Here is a 21324-nt window from a genome sequence, read left to right as displayed (position 1 = left end):
AATAGGGAGATAGTTAATCAACTCCCCTGGTGGTACAGAGGTTAAGAATTCCCCTGTCAATGCAGGGGACATGAGTTCAACCCCTGGGCTGGGAATATTCCACACTGTGGGGCAACTAAGCCCACATCCCAGAACTACTGAAGCCCAGTCGCCTAGAGCCCGTGCAGACAAGAGAAGCCACCGCAACGAGAAGCCTGTGCACCACGATGAAGCAGCCCCTACTTGCCGCAACTAGAGAAAGCCCTTGTGCAGCAACAAATACCCAGCAGAGCCAGAAATAAATAAATAAATAATTTTAAAAACTGGGAGATAGTTAATATATTGTAGAATATTTGCACTCCAAAACACTATGCAGACCTTAAAAGGACTGCGATATTAACATTTAATAATGGCTGTGATAGAATGTGGTATTTTAAAAGACAAGTTGCAGAACAATGTTTTTGTCAGAGATATTTTGGGTAAAAATTGTACATAAACAACTGCACTGACATACACACATTCACACGCATAGATTTACCCACACTGAGACACGTTTATGGGTACACCACCAAAAACCGAATACACACAACACTACTAGTTACTACCAGGACATAGAAAGGGGAAGGTGAGACTATAGACGGTCCCATTTCTACTTCCTTTTGGCCTGCAGCATTTTACTTGGAAAAAAAAAAAAAAAACTAAGATCATGGCATTCAGTCCCATCACTTCATGGCAAATAGATGAGGAAAAAGTGGAAGAAGTGACAGATTTTATTTTCTTGGGCTGCAAACTCACTGCAGATGGTGACTGCAGTCATGAAATTAAAAGATACTTGCTCCTTGGATGGAAAGTTAGGACAAATCTAGACAGCATATTAAAAAAGCAGAGACAAAGTACTTATGCTTCAACTAAAAATAAATTAAAAGAAAAAAGAAAAAGCAGAGACATCACTTTGCAGACAAAGATCTGTAAAGTCAAAGCTATGGTTTTGCCGGTAGTAATGTACAGAGTCCCAATTTTCATTGGAAGGACTGATGCTGAAGCTGAAACTCCAATACTTTGGCCACCTGCTGTGAAGAGCCAACTCACTGGAAAAGACCCTGATGCTGGGAAAGTTTGAAAGCAAAAGGCGAAGAAAGCAACAGAGGATGAGATAGTTAGATTGTATCACTGACTCAGTGGACATGAATTTGAGCAAACTCCAGGAGATGGTGGAGGATAGAGGAGCCTGGTGTCCATGGGGTCACAAAGAGTCAGACACAACTTAGCTATTGAACAACAACATTAAAATTAAAAGGTAAAACTGGAAAAAATAACTGCCCTCCTGATGTATAAAGAACTTTCATAAATTAGTAAGAAAAGATGAAAATTCTAATAGAAAACAATTCATAGAAAAAAAAAACATGTCCAAGAAAATGCAGAGAAATGCAAATTAAAACATGAAATCCTCTATGGCCATACCACCCTGAACATGCCAGTCTCATCTGATCTTGGAAGCTAAATAGGGTTGGGCATGATTAGTACTTGGACGGGAAAACAAGAAATCATTTTTGGCCTGTGACAAAATTATCATAGTATTTTAAAACTGTAATATTAATGTTGATATAAGTCTGGGAAAAAAGTGATTTTTTTTGGCCCCAAAAGCACTGTAGATAAGTGGTATCAAACTGTTTGAATCCTTCTGAAACTTGTTTTTTTTGCTCACCATTAATGACCTGGACTTCCCTGGCAGCTCAGACAGTAAAGAATCTGCCTTCAACGCAGGAGACCCAAGTTTGATCCCTGTGTCGGGAAGATCCCCTGGAGAAGAGAACGGTTACCCCACTCCAGTATTCTTGCCTGGAGAATCCCCATGGAGACACAAGCCTGGCAAGCTACATGACTGAGCAATTAACACTTTCACTTTCAATGATTTATGTAAGTTGACACTGCCTGTGTGTAATAATTACACAGGTAGCTCTTGTTTATTCATCTTAACTGCTTCATCATATGTAGTTATACATTCACCTTAATTTGTTTATCCATTCTCCTCTGGTAGACATTACTTTGTGTCCATTTTTTTCTTCTGTTTTAAGCAATGTTGCAATAAATGTTGCTGTAAATGTATTCTGGAGTGCAGGTGCTGTGATTTCTCTCTTGAGTATTTACTGAGGAGGGTAAACTGAATAGGTGGCGCCAAGAATATGAGCATCTTCACTTTGCTCTCCAAGGGCTCACAGAAACTGACCCTATAACAGCTGAAAGAATTTTATTCCTCTGCATCTCCAGCTGTTAGCAGACATCAACTTCAGCTTAGCGAATGAATGTAAAATGGTTATCTAGTTATTGTTTTATTTTGCAATTTCTTGATTACTAGTGGGGCTGATTTATATGTTTGCTGGTCATTTGGGTTTTTTTCTTCTACTAATTGCCTCTTCTTATTTTTTTTTTTAAGAGATTTTTATCCCTTTTGTTCTGGAGGACAAACAAGCAATATATATATACATACATATAAATATAATTTATTGTGATACAGCAATTCTTCTTATAGGAATGTAACTTGAAGAATAATTTAAGGGTAATTTAATTTAATATACAAGGGTTTAATAATTAAATTTAAAAATTAAATAATTTAATATACAAGATTTAATCAGAAGGATGTTGAACACAATTCTTTATAATAGCAAAACATTAGAAACAGTGAAAATAATCAAGGATAGGGAACTGTTTATTTGTATAATGCTTTTAAAAGTTCTTTCAGACAGCACTACCAAGAGGAAGTGGTCAGCAGCTGTTTTTAAGCATACTAGTTAAAAGCAAATCAGAGCTCATCGGTATCAATAAATGGAATTTTCCAAGAAAAAATTGAGCTGCCATTGTCATAGGCAATTATATATGAAACCAATGAAAGACAATATATGTGGTATTTTCCTCACTTCAGTTTTGCTGGCCTTAACTGGTATCAAATGCTGTCAATGAGGTATTTTCAAAGAACATTGAATTGTATTTAATCAGTGTGTATTCCATTTGCATTGAAGCATTAAAAATTATTTTCCTTAAAAAAAAAAAAAAGTTCTTTCAGAGAAATACAAGGCACAAGGAAAAGGTGATCTGACAAGCGTTTTAAAAGAAAAAGGATCAGTGTTTCTTGAAATGTCCAACAAGTTTTTTCCTTTTTAAGTTTTACTGAGATAATTAAAGATTCAAACGAAGTGCTAAGAAATATATAGACAGATTTCGTGAATGTTTACCCTCTTTCACCGAATGTATTTCAAATGTAGTATATTGACATGGATAAATCTAACCACCTTATTCATAGTTCCCAGTTTTCCTTAAAATCATTTATGTGTATCTACACAGTTTTATCACATGTGTAAGCTCACATATCCGTTCACAGTCAAGATACAGAATACTTCCCTCACCACAAGGATCCCTTATGTTGCCCTCTGTAACCAGGCCCACATCCCTCTGTCTACTCCAGCCTCCCTGTCATCCACTAATCTGTTCTCCAATTTCTAAAACTAATATTTCAAAAATTCTATATAAATGGAATACAGTATGGGAATGAGCTGTTTTTCCCACACAGCCTAATTCCCTGGTGATTCACCCAAGCTGTTGTGCGTACGGCTGGTTCATTCCTCTTTACTGCAGAGCAGTGTTCCATGGTGTGAATGCACCACACTTTAACAATTCTCCTGTAGAAGGATATCTGAGTGGTTCAAGTTTTTAGCTATTATGAATAAACCTGCTATGAACATTCCTGCATGGGTTTTTGCACAAATCTAACTTTTCGTTTCTTTCAGAATTTTTTAAACGTCCAAGAATGTACATGTGGTAACTGCTAAAACATTTTCCAGAGTGGCTGAACCATTTTACATCCCCACCAGCAATACACGAATGACCCAGTTTCTCTACCTCCTCATCAGCATTTGGTGCTGTCATTATTTTCTATCTTAGCATTCAGATAGGTATCATTATGATTTCAATTTATATTTCCCTGTGGCAAATGATGTTGAACATATTTTTCACATCAGAGAAATGTCTCTTTTGTCCATTTTCTAATTGAATTATTATTTTTTTTCCTGTTGAGCTTTCAGAGTTTTTTTAATGTACTCTAAAGATACTACTCCTTTGTCACTTATCAGAATTGCAAATACTTTCTCCCTGTGTGTTTCTTATCTTTTCATTCCCTTCATACGGGCTTTCACAGAGCAAAAGTTTTTACTTTAATGAGGACTCTGTGGGAGAAGGCGAGGGTGGGATGTTTCGAGAGAATAGCATTGAAACATGTATATTATCTATGGTGAAACAGATCACCAGCCTAGGTTGGATGCATGAGACAAGTGCTCGGGTCTGGTGCACTGGGAAGACCCAGAGGAATCGGGTAGAGAGGGAGGTGGAAGTGGGGATCGGGATGGGGAATACATGTGAATCCATGGCTGATTCATGTCAATGTACGACAAAAATCAACTCATCAATTTTTGGGGCTATTGTATTTTTCATTCTACCATTTACATTTGCTTCTTTTTCTAATTGTTTGCTAAGATTTTCTATTTTTCAATTATTTCCAGAGAACCTGTAATTGATTGTCAAGCATTTTTATGTTGCTTGCTTTAAAGCCCTTGTCATTTAATACCAAATCTGTGATTCATCTCACTGTTGGTGTGTCATTGTGACTTTTCAGCTCTTGGTATTTGGGGTTTGGGGTTGTATCCTGAACATTTTCTCTGTTATGTTTAAAGAATATTTTTTAGAGAAGCCTCCCTTTCCTTCTTTAGGAGATCTTCCTGACCAAGGGATTGAACCCTGGTCTCCCGCATTGCAGGCAGATTCTTTACTGTCTGAGCCACCAAAGAAGTCCTAAGGAATATTGGTCCTATTTCAAAATCCTTCATTTTAGCAGACAACTCTTTTCTATAGGTTCAGCATGCAGGTTCTGGCCTGCTTTCTGTGGGCTGTGATCTGATTTTCAGATCTTGCATTTCATTTTGGTTTGTCTGGTGCTGCTGAGGACACAACAGGTCCCTGCCAGTATTGTCTGAGAGCCTGGCCTGGCCTACGGGTGCTCCTTGGCAGGGGCAGATCTCAGGCCCTGTGGCAGGCTGCTTGTGGAGATAGGGTCCCCTTTCCAGTGCCCCCTTCTTTACTGCTCCCCCGCTGCCCCAGTGAATGTGGGTGAAGGAGGGGAGTCTCAAGCCCATAAAGATAAAGAGACTTCCCAGGCTGTGTCACGTACAGTGCTAGCAGAACCCCTGTTTATGCCTCCTGGATGCCTAGGCCTGGCTTAGTAGGGGAGGGGCATCTTATGCCCAGTGGAGGAGAGTGCTTATCTTGGTTATTTACTGTTACGGGTCCCCTATAGACGGCCCCTTGCTGGGAGCTGGGTTTTCCTGACACTCTTGGATGGACAGTCAGTGAGTTGTGGGGAGAGAAGATCCTATGTGACCCCTTTCTGTTGCTAGATGTAGGTCAGGGTGAACCAGTCCTTGCACCTTCTCTATGCTGCTCCCTCAGTCCGAGGGCCTCCAGACCAATTCGCCCTCTTCTCACCACTGCAAATGCTCTCCTTCGGTTGTCACTTGCGTTTCCAGGGTTCATAATTATACTCAGCAGAGAAAAGCAGGAAGAAATGGATCTACACCAGTTTGTCAGATTACAGATTTTAAAATTTCTTACCTTTTATTGCTCCTATAATGTCATCAACAAGGCATACTTAAATCTTTTGATTTTATCATTTCAGAAAAAGACAACTTTAACTTGGCAAATGTGCAAAACAAAACAAAATATCAGACAGCATTCTTTGTATTTGTATTCTACCCTGTGAATAATCAAGACATGTGAAAAGATGCACTAACTAGGTCTAATTAACAAGTTAGCTTCTTCTCAGACCTCAAAGGAGTAAAATAATCTCTAACAACTTTAAGTTTCAAGGTGCAAAAAACTGCAAAGAATGAATTACAAAGGCATGCAAAAGACTGCAAAGAATGAATTACAAGGGTTTACAAAAGCTTAACATATCGGTACTGTGCGTGCATGCTAAGTTGCTCCAGTTATGTCCAACTCTTTGTGAGGCCACGGACTGTAGCCCGCCAGGTTCCTCTGAGGCAAGAACACTGGAGTGGGGTGCCCTCCTCCAGGAAATCTTCCTGACCCTGGGATCAAACCCTGGTCTCTTTATGTCAACCTGCATTGACAGGTAGGTTATTTATATATGGTATATTTAAATTATTTTTCTCTGCAAGGGTCAGAAACATAAAAAAAAATAGCCACTAGAGGGCAGAAGACTCCAACTCTGCCCCACAGCAAGAGCTTGCTGGGCAAACTGCCACGCTCCAGAACCAGAGCAACTGCTTAAACCTCACTGGCTAAAACCAAGGGATACTATTTTAACCCATTCTTCCTCAAACTCTACTTCTAAAACGGCATTGTCCATGGATAACCTCCTCGTCTTTGTATCTATATCGTGCATAACATGCCGTAATGTTTCCCAAAAAGTTCTTTGTAACTAGACATAACAATTACTGAATATATTGTAGAGAAACACAGCTAAACCTCTTTCCTTTTTTTAGCTTTTAGAATTTAAATTTTCAAAAAAAAATAGAATTTAAATTTTCCACTCAGTTGTATTATTTTGTAGGCAGGAAAAATCTCACAATACTATAACATACATTTTCTTTTAAAAAAAAAAGAATGCAGTTTTCTTAAAAAAAAAAAGAAAGCTTTAAAAGGTATTCATTAGGAATATCCTTAAAACTGTAATCTCGTGTACTACAACTAGATCTTTGCTGAAAAAATATGAAGGAAACAACTCTACTTGAAACATACTTCATGATGGGAAAATGTGGTGATAATTCTCTACTCTCAGTAGCATTACATGTCCTCACAGATGTTCATTTCCATGTGGTTTTCTTACCAACAAAGTAAAAAAGAAGAAAAAAAATAAAAGGAAAAAGAAAAAAACTGAGGGCTTTAGAGAGAGACCAGTTTGGGCTAATCTGAACACTTTCTTTTTTTTTTTGCCATGCCGTGGGGCTTGCAGGGTCTTAGTTCTCTGACTAGGGATTGAACCCAAGCCCTCAGCAGTAAGAGCCCAGAATCCTAACCACTAGGACGCCAGGGAATTCCTTGAACACTTTTCAAATCAGAGTTGGGCAAATCTGCAGGACTTACATGAGAATACATGCTATTTAACATAGACTATTTCTTGTCCTATAGTACCCATAAACTCAATGCCAGCTTAAATTTGATGGTAAAGTTATAAACTGGTGGTTGAGGTACTGTGATACTTAATATCTATTTTAAAATCTTGTCAAATTTCACTTAATGTGTGTTCATTTATTCAGCCAGCCTCCACTGAGGAGGCTCCACCTACTATGTGCCAGTCACCGTGCTTTAGACCAAGCAGAGAGCTAAACCAGGAACCCAGAGAGGCAAGCATCAGAGTCCCAGGAATGAATTAAAGCACACTTATCCTTAACAGTTATGTTCCAATAAGCTGTGTTCTTATAACTTTGAGCATATTAGCAAAACCCAGCTCTATCAAAATCTCCAAGGAGCTTACAGGTCAGGAAAGGGCAGTCATTCGGCAAAAAAATACATATATACATATATATATATGTGTATATATATATATATATAAAATTTACAGCTTCAATGGGCAAAGAGCCAAGAATACGAATTGTTCCGTGGCCAGATAAGAAAATTTTTCTGGGCAGAAAGAGCTATCAAGAGTTCCATCCATCCCAGCAAAGTTAAAAATCCCGGCTTTGTGTTCCTTCGGTTTTAACATAAGAAGGTGGATCTATCCTTGTGTAAGAAATTTATTCAAAAAGGCAATGCTTTCTTTCCAATTGGTCTACAGATAGTTAGAGCTTCTTCAACAATGGAAAGATGAGACTGACGGGAACTCAGCAGGCGAGCGGACACAATGCTGGTCAGCAAACCAGAGCCCCAGGGGCCCGAGAGCGCTGAGACTGGTGTGAAGACACTTAGAGTTAGCAGAAAGATGCTCACACGGACTCTGCAGAAGATGTAACTGCAAATACTTAAGACAAAATTACTGAGTAGTTATTCACACCTTGACGTTGGCATTTCTTTAAAGTTCTGCCTTAAAGTCAACGTGACCCAGATTTGAGTCTCAGTTTAAAGGCAGAGGAACCAGAGATCAAATTGCCAACATCCACTGGATCAATGAAAAAGGAAGAGAGTTCCAGAAAAACATCTACTTCTGCTTTATTGACTATGCCAAAGCCTTTGACTGTGTGGATCACAAGAAACTGTGGAAAATTCTGAAAGAGATGGGAATACCAGACCACCTGACCTGCCTCTTGAGAAACCTATACGCAGGTCGGGAAGCAACAGTTAGAACTGGACATGGAACAACAGACTGGTTCCAAATATGAAAAGGAATATGTCAAGGCTGTATATTGTCACCCTGCTTATTTAACTTATACGCGGAGTACATCATGAGAAAGGCTGGGCTGGATGAAGCACAAGCTGGAATCAAGATTGCCGGGAGAAATATCAATAACCTCAGATATGCAGATGACACCACCCTTACGGCAAAAAGTGAGGAAGAACTAAAGAACCTCTTGATGAAAGTGAAAGAGGAGAGTGAAAAAGTTGGCTTAAAGCTCAACATTCAGAAAACTAAGATCATGGCATCCGGTCCCATTACTTCATGGCAAATAGATGGGGAAACAATGGAAAGAGTGGCTGACTTTATTTCTGGGGGCTCCAAAATCACTGGAGATGGTGACTGCAGCCATGAAATTAAAAGACAATTACTCCTCGACAGGAAAGTTAAGACCAGCCTAGACAGCATATTAAAAAGCAGAGATATAACTTTATCAACAAAGGTCTGCCTAGTCAAAACTATGGTTTTTCCAGTGGTCATGTATGGATGTGAGAGTTGGACTATAAAGAAAGCTGAGTGCCGAAGAATTGATGCTTTTGAACTGTGTTGGAGAAGACTCTTGAAAGTCCCTTAGACTGCAAGGAGATCCAACCAGTCCATCCTAAAGGAGATCAGTCCTGAGTGTTCATTCGAAGGACTGATGTTGAAGTTGAAACTCCAATACTTTGGCCACCTGATGTGAAAAGCTGACTCATTTGAAAAGACCCTGATGCTGGGAAAGATTGAAGGTGGGAGAAGGGAATGACAGAGGAATAGATGGTTGAATGGCATCACCGATGCAATGGACATGAGTTTGAGTAAACTCTGGGAGTTGGTGATGGACAGGGAAGCCTGGTGTGCTGCAGTCAATGGGGTCACAAAGAGTCAGATACAACTGAGCGACTGAACTGAACTTTCCATATTTTGGGGGGTAACATATTAATATGTTACATACTGACCTTTCCATGGCTCTGTTTTCTTACAGGTAACATAGAGATCATAACAGTTTCTATTTCTTGGGGTAGTTCTGAGAATCAGAAGGAACCAAGCATGTAAAATGCATAGCACAGTGCCTAGAATGCAAGAGTAAATGAATGATAAACTACTGATCTCCCTGTCTCCTTTTAATTGTATACAGTCTTCTCTGTCCTACAAATACATGACAATGAACACAACTAGTGATAGTGTATGTTCGTCTCCACTGAATTGTTTCCTCAAACTGTAAGAAGACACAGCTGAGTGACAAGTCATGAATGAACATTCACTTGGAAAAGCCCCTGAAGAGAGCTATGTGTCAGACCATGGGGCCACTTATGTATGGTTGAACTGAAGATATAAATGCATCTCTCAACAGGATCAAAGCCTGTTTTTTAAAACCGTAACTGCAGGCAGAGTGCACAGAAGTAAACAAATCTCTTCTCCCCCTGCAAATGTCCTTGACACTCAAAAGTAAGGATGATGAAAGATAGCACAGATCATAAACAGCATTCTTGAGCCTTAAAAATAATTCTATTAATACTCAAACAATTATCATTTCTACTGACTGTTTAGCATCTACAATTTAGCAAGTTAAAATACAAAACTATATCTTTTTATTTAAAAAAAAAAAAAAGGGATAGAAAAGTCAGTTAGAAGTAGCTTCTGCGAGGGTCACCAAGGAAATAGGAGTTGCCCAGTAACTATGTGACTTTGGGTGACTTTCTTCATTATCCTGGGGTTTAAGGTCCCCTTACAGAAAACAAGACAACTAGGATAGCTTGGTGGGGTTTTTTTCTTTTTTTATATATTTATTTTTATTTATTTATTTGGCTGCACTGGGTCTTAGTAGTGGCATGCAGGATCTTTAGTCTTCATTGTGGCATGCAGTATCTTTAGATGCAGCATGTAATCTCTTAGTTGCAGCCTGTGGGCTCTAATCCCCTGATCAAAACTGGGCTCCCGACATTGGGAGCACGGAGTCTTAGCCACTGGACCACTGGGAAGTCCCAAGCTTTGTGATTTTCAAAACTTTTGTTGGTCCTGACATCTTTTCTTCCAATGAATGATTATGTGGATGAGCAGGAGTGGAGAGTCCAGGGCCCCAGTAAGCTCACTACTGTCTCCAGTCCTGACCTGTAGCTCCCAAAGGGCTGCCTGGAGCATAATTAGGGTACTCTGGCTCATAAGCTGTACCATTCTCTAACTCTGTGGGGCTTAATCATGTACACTTACGGTTTATCCTTCACTCTCCGGGCCACACAATTAGGACACACTGCTGCCTTCCAACAGGGGCAAGAAGTTCAAAACCCATTTAGAACTTGAAAATTAAGCATAGATGGCTGAATCTGCATAACTAAATCCAGGAAGTGGTAACAAATGCAGAGATGCATTGCCATGAAGAATACTCAAATCTTCCAAATAAAACCCATCAACTTGACATTTGATAGGAAGTTTCAGATTTTGCTCTATGATTTCTTAGAGAACGGGTTCATCAGTCTCCTTCCTTTCCTTCCTGACTGTATCTTAGATCCAATTTAGAGGATGCTGAGCCATTAGCCACTAGGTTGAGTCCTATTTAATGCAGCTATAAAGAAAATGAAAAGTCTTTAACATTATATCCATGTCTGAAATATACCCTGACTCCTGTTTAAAATGATAATACCACATCCAGAATTCTATAATTACTATGTAAATTTGATTTTGAGATTTTAAATTTAAGAGCTTATAATTTCTTATGGAAATAAAATTTGCAAGAATTATAAGTAAATTTTGCACACAGGAAAAAGATATACTTATCTACTCTTAATAAATTCCTTGGATGAAATGCCTAACTATACAGGATATAAAATGGCCTTTGAAGATTGGGATGTTGACAGATTCCAAAAGAAGAATAAGAAGCATCAAACCACTATTAACTTTAAATTTATAGCTACTTGTTAGCAGGGTCTTTAATCATCAAAGACACTGTGTTTAATATTCAACTTGCTGTATACACTCAACCAATTTCCCCAGCAACTGCTCTTGGAAGTTCGAGTTGAGGAAAGGACTGAAATTTCCCACATCCACACTGCAACATCAAAGCGACAAATGCAGAGCGCCTTGCATTAGAATGCATTGTGGGTGCTCTCCAGGACAAAGGTTTTCGAGGGCCCTGATGACACAGGCCACATGAGCTACCCAGAGTTTATCAAGCTAGAGTGGTAAACAGAAGACTGTCTCCAGGAAGTCTTGGTGACCTTGAATTTGAGAGGTTTCTCCAAGACTATTTGCCATTAGATTTGGGCTTCCATCCTGTTTACTGTATGCTTTCTTTGAGCCCAGTAACAAAAGACAAAGGGAACATGTATCTAAGAGGCAGGGAGCTCAAGTCCATCAATTCTAACTGGCAGGTTCAATTCATTAATCTCTGGAGTGGACTGGTGCTGACCAGGGGCGCAAGAGTACACTCCACAGAGAGGAACAATGCCGCTGAGGCACTAAGGCCTGACTTAGCATAAAAACAGGCCTGACAGGAATGGCAGACTCGTGTTAATGAGTAGGTAGGCGCCAGCAGGGGCCTGTAGTCAGCTGGTTTGTTCCCGCACAGCCTTGCCACTTGTTAAAATACTGTAACACTGCTGAATGGGTTGTTAAATATTGTGAACAAATATCGCAGACGTCACATTACACAGTCGTGAAAAGGAGGCACGGAAGCCTTGAGAGGAGCTGGCAGGAAAGTGGACCGGGACATCTCAAGGAGTCTTAAATAGAGGGCATGAAGGAAACTTTATTTCAGGAGGACCTTCGTGACATGTGGGTCTTCTGCCTGATCTCCCCAGGAAGTGCAGAGGGAGGGCGTTTTGTAATCCCGTGTCTGGAGGAGGTGACAAGTTGTTTGCTCCCAGCACTTCATGGGAAGTGGCTCATTGGTCACTTCATGATAGACAATCTCCGTTTATTTAGACAGAGCCTGGCCTCACCTGCCTTAGATACCCAGATGGAAACAACCAAGGCTCTGAGATTTTTCTGACTAATGCTCTAACACTAATTTTCCTGACTAATACTTCTTGGAAATCTATCTCAGTCCTTTGCCACCAGCCTCCTGCCCCAGGGCACAAGCAGTGAGATGGCAGCTGGGCGTAAAGAGATACGGGCAGAGGACTATCCCTTCTGATTGGTGAGCAGGAGCAGTGGGGGTGCAAGTCACAGCCCAGGAATGAGGAAGAGTCTTGAGTGAGGCGGGAGGAGGGAGAGCGGGGCCTCCTCCAGAAGCCGGGTCAGTGACAGGCCCCCAGCAAAGGCAGCTGCGCCGGGACGCAGGGTCCTTACAGAGGGAGCCACGCTGGAACCGCACAAGCGCAGCTCACAAGGACGGTGAGCGAGTCGCAGAGTGGGTGCGCCCGATGCAGGTGACCCTGGTGACTGTAACTGGAAACCTTTGCCCGTTCACCAGTCCCTGGAAGAACAGTTTCCTAACAACACACAGAAACAAAATGCAAACCAAGAATGACGTCAGCTTGGGAAGTGGATGTGCTGAGGAGCTGTGACAGGATGACCACCATAAGGACATTCGCAGATAACGGCATGCAGACGGGCCAAGATTCTGACAAGCTGTGGGTCCCGAGCTACTGGGCCAACACATGGACCAGAGTCTCCAGAGGGCTGTGGAACCACAACCAGCCAAGAACATGCAGCGAAAGGAGGAACGGGACTCAGTTTATCGGTAGGAAATGCACAGCTCAGGCCAGAGCAGAGCCCATCAGGCTGGGCACTTGAAGCCGTGGCTCCCCCAGAGGTGGGGGCTGTCCACCTCACGTTCATGGCCTGGTAACAGCCAGACTACCAGTGACAACCTAAGTTTACTTTGTAGAAAATCTTCTCACAGTAGGCAGCTCTGGAATGTTTACAACAAAATAACCAGCGTTCCATGTAAGCATCTCTCAGTGATGTTAGAATGAAGTCCTTCTGTGGTAGATTAACCTGAGCCCAATTATTTCCCTTTAGCATAAACTATTAGATGCAGACTATTAAGCAAACAGATGGTTGCCTCCCGTTGGACCCCAGCGTACTGTCCCCCATTTCTTGTAGGCAAGACTCCAGCTTCCATGACTTCCTTGACTTCCAGAGAGCAGATATGAACTTTCTCAGAGGAGGAGCAGCCAAGAAACCTGAGGCAAGATTAAAGGGACCAAGGAAGCTCATCAAGATTAGCAGACCTGAGACACTGCATACACCCTAATCTTGTCAGCAACCAAACATTGAAGTATTGTTATAAATACTTTATATTTATATATTTACCATCTGAGCCACAGGGAAGCCCACATTGTTATAAAACTCCTCATCAAATCCTCTCCGGTCGGGACACATACTTTTTTGAGGCAGGAGCCTGCTGTGTTCCTCTTTGCCTAGCAAAGAAATAAAGCTTTGCTTTTCTACTTAACCCAAAACAGTCTCTAAAGTTTGATTGGGCACTTGTGTACAGACAGGCTAAGCTATGGCATCAGCTTCACCTAATTCAGTGTTGCCTATGGCTCCCAGCACTCACACTGTCATCCACAGTCAATCTTCCGAAGTCATCCATAACCAGCCTTAAGCAATGTGTGTGGGGGAAGGGAGGAGGGGAGTGGAGACATTTTATGTTATGATCAACTTCAGTGCTAAATCCACAGGGCCTGTCTCATAATGAAATCATAATAATAACAGCATTCACTTATCCATTTTTAAAAAAAATTTTTGTTTTTGAGGGTTTTCTTGTTAGTGTGTGCTGTTCTGTTTTTGATTTTTTTGTTTGTTTTCTTTTTAGGGTTTTTATTTTTAAAACCTGCCATTCTGAAATTTATGTTCTAGTTGGGGGAGACAAATAAACAATAAAATACATAGGGTGCCCCATGGCACTATGGGCTATGGAAAAGAATAAAGCCACAAAGGGAAGAATAAAGAATAAAGGGAAGGATGTGATGAGGGAGCGTTGGCAGGGAGAGGCAAGGATGGGCTTCTCTGAAGGGTGAGCTTGGAGGGCAGCAGCCCAGGCCGCTGTGGGGGTGGGTGGGATGGTACAAGCTAAGGTCAGAGAGGCCAGGCCCAGGACCCAGGGGCATGGCTCCAGGTAAGTGTAGTGGTTTTAGTCACTAGTGAAGTCGCTCAGTCTTGTCTGAATCTTTGTGACCCTGTGGACTGTAGCCTACCAGGCTCCTCCATCCATGGGATTCTCCAGGCAAGAATACTGTAGTGGGTTGCCATTCCCTTCTCCAGGGGTTCTTCCCGACCCAGGGATCAAACCCAGGTCTCCTGCACTGCGGGCAGATGCTTTACACTCTGAGCTACCAGGGAAGCAAGTTGTGTCCAACTCTTTTGCAACCCCATGGACTGTCCCATGAATTATAGCCCACCAGGCTCCTCTGTCCATGATATTTCCCAGGCAAGAAAACTGGAGTGGGTTGCTGTTTCCTTCTCCAGGGGATCTTCCTGACCCAGGAACAGAACCCATGTCTCCTGCATTTCACAGGGATTCTCTACCACTGAGTCACCTGGGAAGCCCAACTCCTGTTAAATTTGGATTAAGTTCTAAGCCAGATAAGAAGCTACCAGGGACTAACATAATATGATTTACATTTTAAAAGGATCCTCTGGTGTGTTAAGAAGAAACTGTAGGAGGATAGATTAGATGTGGGAAAAGCTAGTTAGGAGATTTAACAATAACCCAGAAGACAGATGACAGTAGCCGGGACCAAGGTGTAGCAGTGGAGATGACAAAAAAATGTTTAGTCTAGATTTACTCTGAAGGCGAATTGACAGGATTGGCTGATGGACTGGATATGAGATTAAAGAGGAAGAAAGAAGTTGAGGATGTCTCCTAGGATTCTGCCTAAGTAAGCAGAAGGATGGAAGCACTTTTCTGAGGTGAGAGAGTCTCAAAGAACAGGTGCATATATGTATATACATGAAGGGGTAGAGGAATCAGGAATTTGGTTCAGGGTATATATTGTGGCTCAGTAGGTAAAGAATCCGCCTGCAAAGCAGGAGACCTGGGTTCGGTCCCAGGGTTGGGAAGATCCCATGAAGAAGGGAAAGTCTGGAGAATTCCATGGACTGTATAGTCCAAGGGGTCGCAAAGAGTTACACACGACTGAGCAACTTTCACTTCACTTCATGTCAAATTTGGAAACTCTAATAGAAATCTAAGCGATGAGGTCAAGTACATAGTGAGTCTAAATGTCAAGCCAGAGATCCAAGCTGGAGAGAGAAATCTGGAACTCAGCAGGGCTCTGAGGGCATTTAAGGCCCTGACACTGGATAAAATCACTCAGGAAGTTCGTGATGACAGAGCAAAGAGCTGACAACTCAGCCCCAGGCTCTCCAACACTAAAGGGCTGGAGAGGAAAGAATCAGGCAAAAGAGAATAAAAACAAATAGACAAGTAAGAAGACGCTGCTTCCCTGAAAATCCAAGGAAGAAAGAATTCAAGAAGGAAAAAAGTCAATGCTGCTGACAGATCAAGAAGGAGAAGGCTTAGGAACTTCCCTGGTGATCCAGTGACTAAGAATTCATACTCCCAATGCAAGCAGTATGGGTTTGATCCCTGGTCAGGGAACCAGATCCCACATGCCGCAAATAAGGGTCCCATGTGTCAACAACTAAGACCTGGCACAGTCAAATAATATTAAAAAAAGAAGAAGAAGGCTTTTGATCTAACAATGACCTTGATAAGAGCTATTTCCATGGAGTGATGGAGCTAAAAGCCAGGTTGGAGGGTTTTAGGAGAAACAAGGAAAAGAGGAACTGGAAACAGCAAGTGTAGATGACTCTTTTGAGGGTTTTTCTGTAGCAGAGAATAGAGGAATGATACTATAACTAGAGGGGGATTTGGGGTCGAGGGTGGGTATTTTTTGAAGATGGGAGCTATTAAAACATGTCTGTACAATCATGAGAATGACCAGTAGAGAAGAAACCAATGATGCAGGAGATTACCAGAAGTGCAGACGCTGGGCAGATGAAAGTAGACAGGAAGAGAAGAATAGGCAGGGGTGGAACTCCCACAGAAACAAGAGGGAAGAGGAAGGAAGCTGATGGGTGTGGTGTGTGAGGGTGTGCTCATTCTCTTCTGAGAGCTTCTGTTTTCTTGATGAAATAGGAAACCAAGAGCAGCTGAGAGAAATGTTGAAGGAGGTAATGGGGATTTGCAAAGAGAGGAGAAAATACTATACAGTGACCCAGGAGGGTGAACATGTTGGGGAAAAATTGTGTGATGGATGGTTAATAAGGAGGCTCCACTTGAGGTAGGAGGTTATGAATTTAAACAGAACTTGTCATGAAGATGTAGAGAAAAGGGAACCCTTATATGTTGTTGATGAGAATGTAAATTGGTGCAGCCACTAATGTGTGGAATTTAGCCACTCCACACTAAAACAGTATGGAGTTTTCTCAAAAAACTAAAGCAAACTGTCATATGATCCAAAAATTCTACTCCTGGGTATACATCTGAAAAAAATAAAATCAGTAATTCGAGAAGATATATGTACTCCAATATTCACAGCAGTACTACTTATAATTGCTAAGATATGGATGCAACTTAAGTGTCCATCAACAGATGAATGAAAAAAGAAGATGCAGTATGTATATACAATGGAATACTACTCAGCCATAAACAAGGGCAAAATTTTGCCATTTGCAACAACATGAATGGACTTGGGGAGTATCATGCTAAGTTAAATGTAAGACCACTTATATACATAACATTTAAAAAATAAAACAAACTAGTAAGTATAACAAAAAAGAAAGAGACACACAGATATAGAGAACAAACTAGTGGTTACTAGTGGGGAGAAGAAGAGGAGGAGGGGTAAGATGCAAAGAGGATTAAGTGGTACAAGTTATTATGCACAAAATAAATACACTATAAGGATATACCATATAATGGGGAATATCACCAATATCTTATAACAACTGTAAATGGAGTATAACCTTTAAAAATTTTGAATCACTATGTTGTGTACTTGTAACTTATATAATACTGAATGTCAACTATACTTCAAATTATTAAAAAAAAAAAAAAAAAAAAGGAGTCTCGTCACTGTGGCAGTGTGTTAAGAGGCCCAGGAGATAAACGCATGAAGAGCTGGGTTTCCAAAGCCCACCATGTGCCAGGCATTATGCCTCATACACTTTGACTCTCATTATGGCTGCCCCATGACAAGGTAGGCATTACTATCCCCATTTTACAAACGAGGGAATCTACACAGAGAGGCCAAATGATGTCCCCAGGCAGTCTAACACAGCACCACCACCACCCATGCTATGCAAAACAGTTCTTCAGATCGGAGTACTACTTTCCGTTTTCAGACCTTTATGATGGCTTCCAAAATAATCTTTTTTCCATGAAATGTCTAGATTTTAAATCCAACATAAACTTTTCAATGCACCTCAATTCAAAGTAGTTAGCAGTTGTTCTCTTTGGGATGAGAAGTAATGCAGAGGCAGCAGGATGGGAGGGAAAGAGGAAAGGTTAAATGAACCACAATTCTGAGTCTAAAAGAAAAAGGATAAGAAATAAGTTAGTTCTTGCTTAGAACTAAAGGAGGTTGACTGATACCGATACTATGTCCTAAAAATCAGAACAGATCTTCAATAAACGGTGTTGGGAAAACTGGACAGTTACATGTAAAAGAATGAAATTTTTTAGAACACTTCTTAACACCATACACAAAGATAAACTCAAAATGGATTAAAGACCGAAATGTAAGACCAGACACTATAAACTTCTTAGAGGAAAACATAGGCAGAACACTCGATGACATAAATCAAAGCAAGCTCCTCTATGACCCACATCCTACAGTAACAGAAATAAAAACAAAAGTAAACAAGTGGGACCTAATTAAACTTAAAAACTTTTGCACAGCCAAAGAAACTATAAGCAAGGTGAAAAGACAAGTCTTAGAATGGGAGAGAATAATAGCAAATGAAACAACTGACAAAGGATTAATTTCCAAAATATACAAGCAGCTCATACAACTCAATACCAGAAAAACAAACAACCCAATCAAAAAGTGGGGAAAAGACCTAAACAGACATTTCTCCAAAGAAGACATACAGATGGCTAACAAACACATGAAAAGATGCTCAACATCGCTCATTATTAGAGAAATGCAAATCAAAACTACAATGAGATATCACCTCACAGTAGTCAGAATGGCCCTCATCAAAAAGTCTACAAACAGCAAATGCTGGAGAGGGTGTGGAGGAGAGGGTGTGGAGAAAAGGGAACGTTCTTGCACTGTTGATTGGAATATAAATTTATATAGCCACTATGGAAGACGTATGGAGATTCCTTAAAAAACTAGGAATGAAACCACCATAAGACCCAGCAATCCCACTCTTAGTCATATACCCTGAGGAAACCAAAATTGAAAGAGACACATGTATCCCATTGTTCACTGCAGCACTATTTACAATAGTAAGAACATGGAAGCAACCTAGATGTCCATCAACAAATGAATGGATAAAGAAGTTGTGGTACATATGCACAATGGAATATTACTCAGCCATAAAAAGGAATGCATCTGAGTCAATTCTAATGAGGTGGATAAACCTAGAACCTATTATACAGAGTGAAGTGAGTCAGATAAATACCGTATTCTAACACATATATACGGAATCTAGAAAAATGGTACTGAAGAATTTATTTACAGGGCAACAATGGAGAAACAGACGTAGAGAATAGACTTACGGACATGGGGAGAGGGGAGGAGAGGGTGAGATGAATGGAAAGAGTAACATGGAAAGTTACACTACCATATGTAAAATAGATAGCCAACAGGAATTTGCTGTATGGCTCAGGAAACTCAAACAGGGGCTTTGTATCAACTTAGAGGGGTGCGATGGGGAGAGAGACGGGAGGGCGGTTCAAAAGGGAGGGGATATATGTATACCTATGGCTGATTCATGTTGAGGTTTGACAGAAAACTGCAAAATTCTGTAAAGCAATTATCCTTCAATAAAAAATAAATTAATTAAAAAAAAAATCAGAACAGAACCATAAGGGAGTTTAAAAGTTTTTTTTCCCCCACAGAATTCTTAAAGACAATGAAAGGTATACACCTTACTTACTGGCAACACTGATGATGTTACCAGATGATGAACTCATCATCTTTACGGCCAACACTTTCTTAGTGCCTGAGTGCTCTTTAAAGATACATATTTGGAAATAAATACAATTTTCCACATTAGAAAAAAATACTATTTGGGTTTCTTTATATTAAGAACAACAGTAATAACAGCACCAGAATAACAGCAACTGACTATCTATGATGGGTCCCTTATACTGTTCCCTGGGTTAAACCTACTCCACGAGGCAAGCATTCTGATTCCCACTCTGTAGACAATTCTAGAGTCAGAGGGGTTAAGAAATATGACCCGAGTCACATAACCAGTAAGTGGCAGAACTCTGAATCTGCGAATATCCGGGCCTGGATTAGGCAATAAACAAGGAGGAGACAGGCTTATAACCAGAAATAGTCACTAGCTAGGTCAAAGAACTGTCACTAAACTTAAATAATAGACTTTTAAGCAATTCAGTCAGGGAAACTTGCAGAAGGGTTGTTACCTAAATTCAGAGTATACTTCATAAGAGGAACGCTAAAGTCTCCATGACACACAACAGGCTCACATGACTATTTTCTGAAGCTTTTTTTTAAATTGGAGGCCATTTACTTTACAATATTGTCGTTGTTTTTGCCATACATTGACATGAATCAGCCATGGGTGCACATGTGTTCCCCATCTTGAACCCCACTCCCACTTCCCTCTTTCTGAAATTTTAAAAGAACAAAACAAAAAAAAAAAACAATTTCACTCTCTCCCTATTGAACCAAGTGTTCCCTGCCTCTAAATGTATTTGGATGGAGATCAGAAAGAGACGCAGACAAAGGGGCCTCCAGGAAACCACTCCTTGCCCTGGTTTCACCAGGGAGGCTATCCTTTGAAGTCTCTCCCAACAGTTTCACTTAGATGTTTTTCTCTCCAAGACAAGGAATGATTCCTCAGAGATCCACCACTGGAAGGCTGAGAAACAAACTATCACATACGTGTATGTCAGGAGTTTTTTGTTTGTTTAATATTAGTTTGTTTTAAACTTTGCTTCTTACCTGGATCCACATCAGAAGAGCAAGGAATAGAACAAGCTTCCTCAGAACTAAAAGCCTCACTGTTGGTCTCCTGCCTGGGTCTCTGCAACACATAATCCCTTATGTCATAAGCGGATGGCAGGTCCAAAGCATTGCTCTCCTCTGTGTGGCTACCTGGAGTGGTCTCCTGGGTTGCCATAGTCCTGCATGAAAAAAATGAGACAATTCACTATAGACGGCATTGCATGAGAGAAGCCTCCATTACAGCCATGGCTTAAAGCACCTTAAAGGCCAAACAACAATAGAATCAGAATAATTTACTTTCTTGTTATTAATGGTTTTCCTTATCTTCATTTTAGACCCAGTATTTGTTCACTATGTCTCTCCATTATGAGAAATAAATAATTCTCAGCACAGAAAGAAACCATGAATAATTTCAGCTGGAAAATGAACTGCATGTCTGATAAGGATGAAATACTGTGCAGCAGTACAATCCAAGGACTGAATAAATATTTAACAATATGGGAAACTGTCCATGATATATTAAATGGAGAAAGATTTAAAAACTACAGGTAGGGTTTCATCCAGATTTTATAAAATATCGTGTGTGAGATGCATGTGTATGAAATATACAGACCTACAGCTAGAAAGGGCTTCCGAGGTGGCACTAGTGGTAAAGAACCCACCTTCTAAAGCAGGAGACATAAGAGATTAGAGTTCAACCCCTGGGTTGGGAAGATCCCCTGAAGGGGGCATGGCAAGCCACACCAGTATTCTTACCTGGAGAATCCCATGAACAGAGCCTGGAGGGTTACAGTCCATAGGACTGCAAAGAAGAGGACATGACTAAAGCGACTTAGCATGCATGTACACACCTACATAGCTAGAAAAAAC

The 21324-nt window shown here is 40.7% G+C and overlaps 1 protein-coding gene across 2 annotated transcripts in view; it reads right to left on the bottom strand.

Annotated features, from left to right (window-relative positions):
• SHLD1 (shieldin complex subunit 1) overlaps positions 1–21324 on the bottom strand; it is a 107466-nt gene that overhangs the window by 75879 nt on the left and 10263 nt on the right. For both annotated transcript variants that reach the window (XM_065921474.1, XM_065921476.1), the window contains exon 2: positions 20452–20633. In XM_065921474.1, the coding sequence (XP_065777546.1) occupies positions 20452–20629 (178 nt within the window). In that variant the 5' untranslated portion in view covers positions 20630–20633. The remainder of the gene's footprint in view (positions 1–20451; positions 20634–21324) is intronic.

The sequence above is a fragment of the Muntiacus reevesi genome, chromosome 2 (genome assembly GCF_963930625.1).
Source record: "Muntiacus reevesi chromosome 2, mMunRee1.1, whole genome shotgun sequence".
NCBI lineage: Eukaryota > Metazoa > Chordata > Mammalia > Artiodactyla > Cervidae > Muntiacus > Muntiacus reevesi.
Note: the sequence above shows the minus strand (reverse complement) of the source record. Positions and strands in the feature narration are given on the sequence as shown.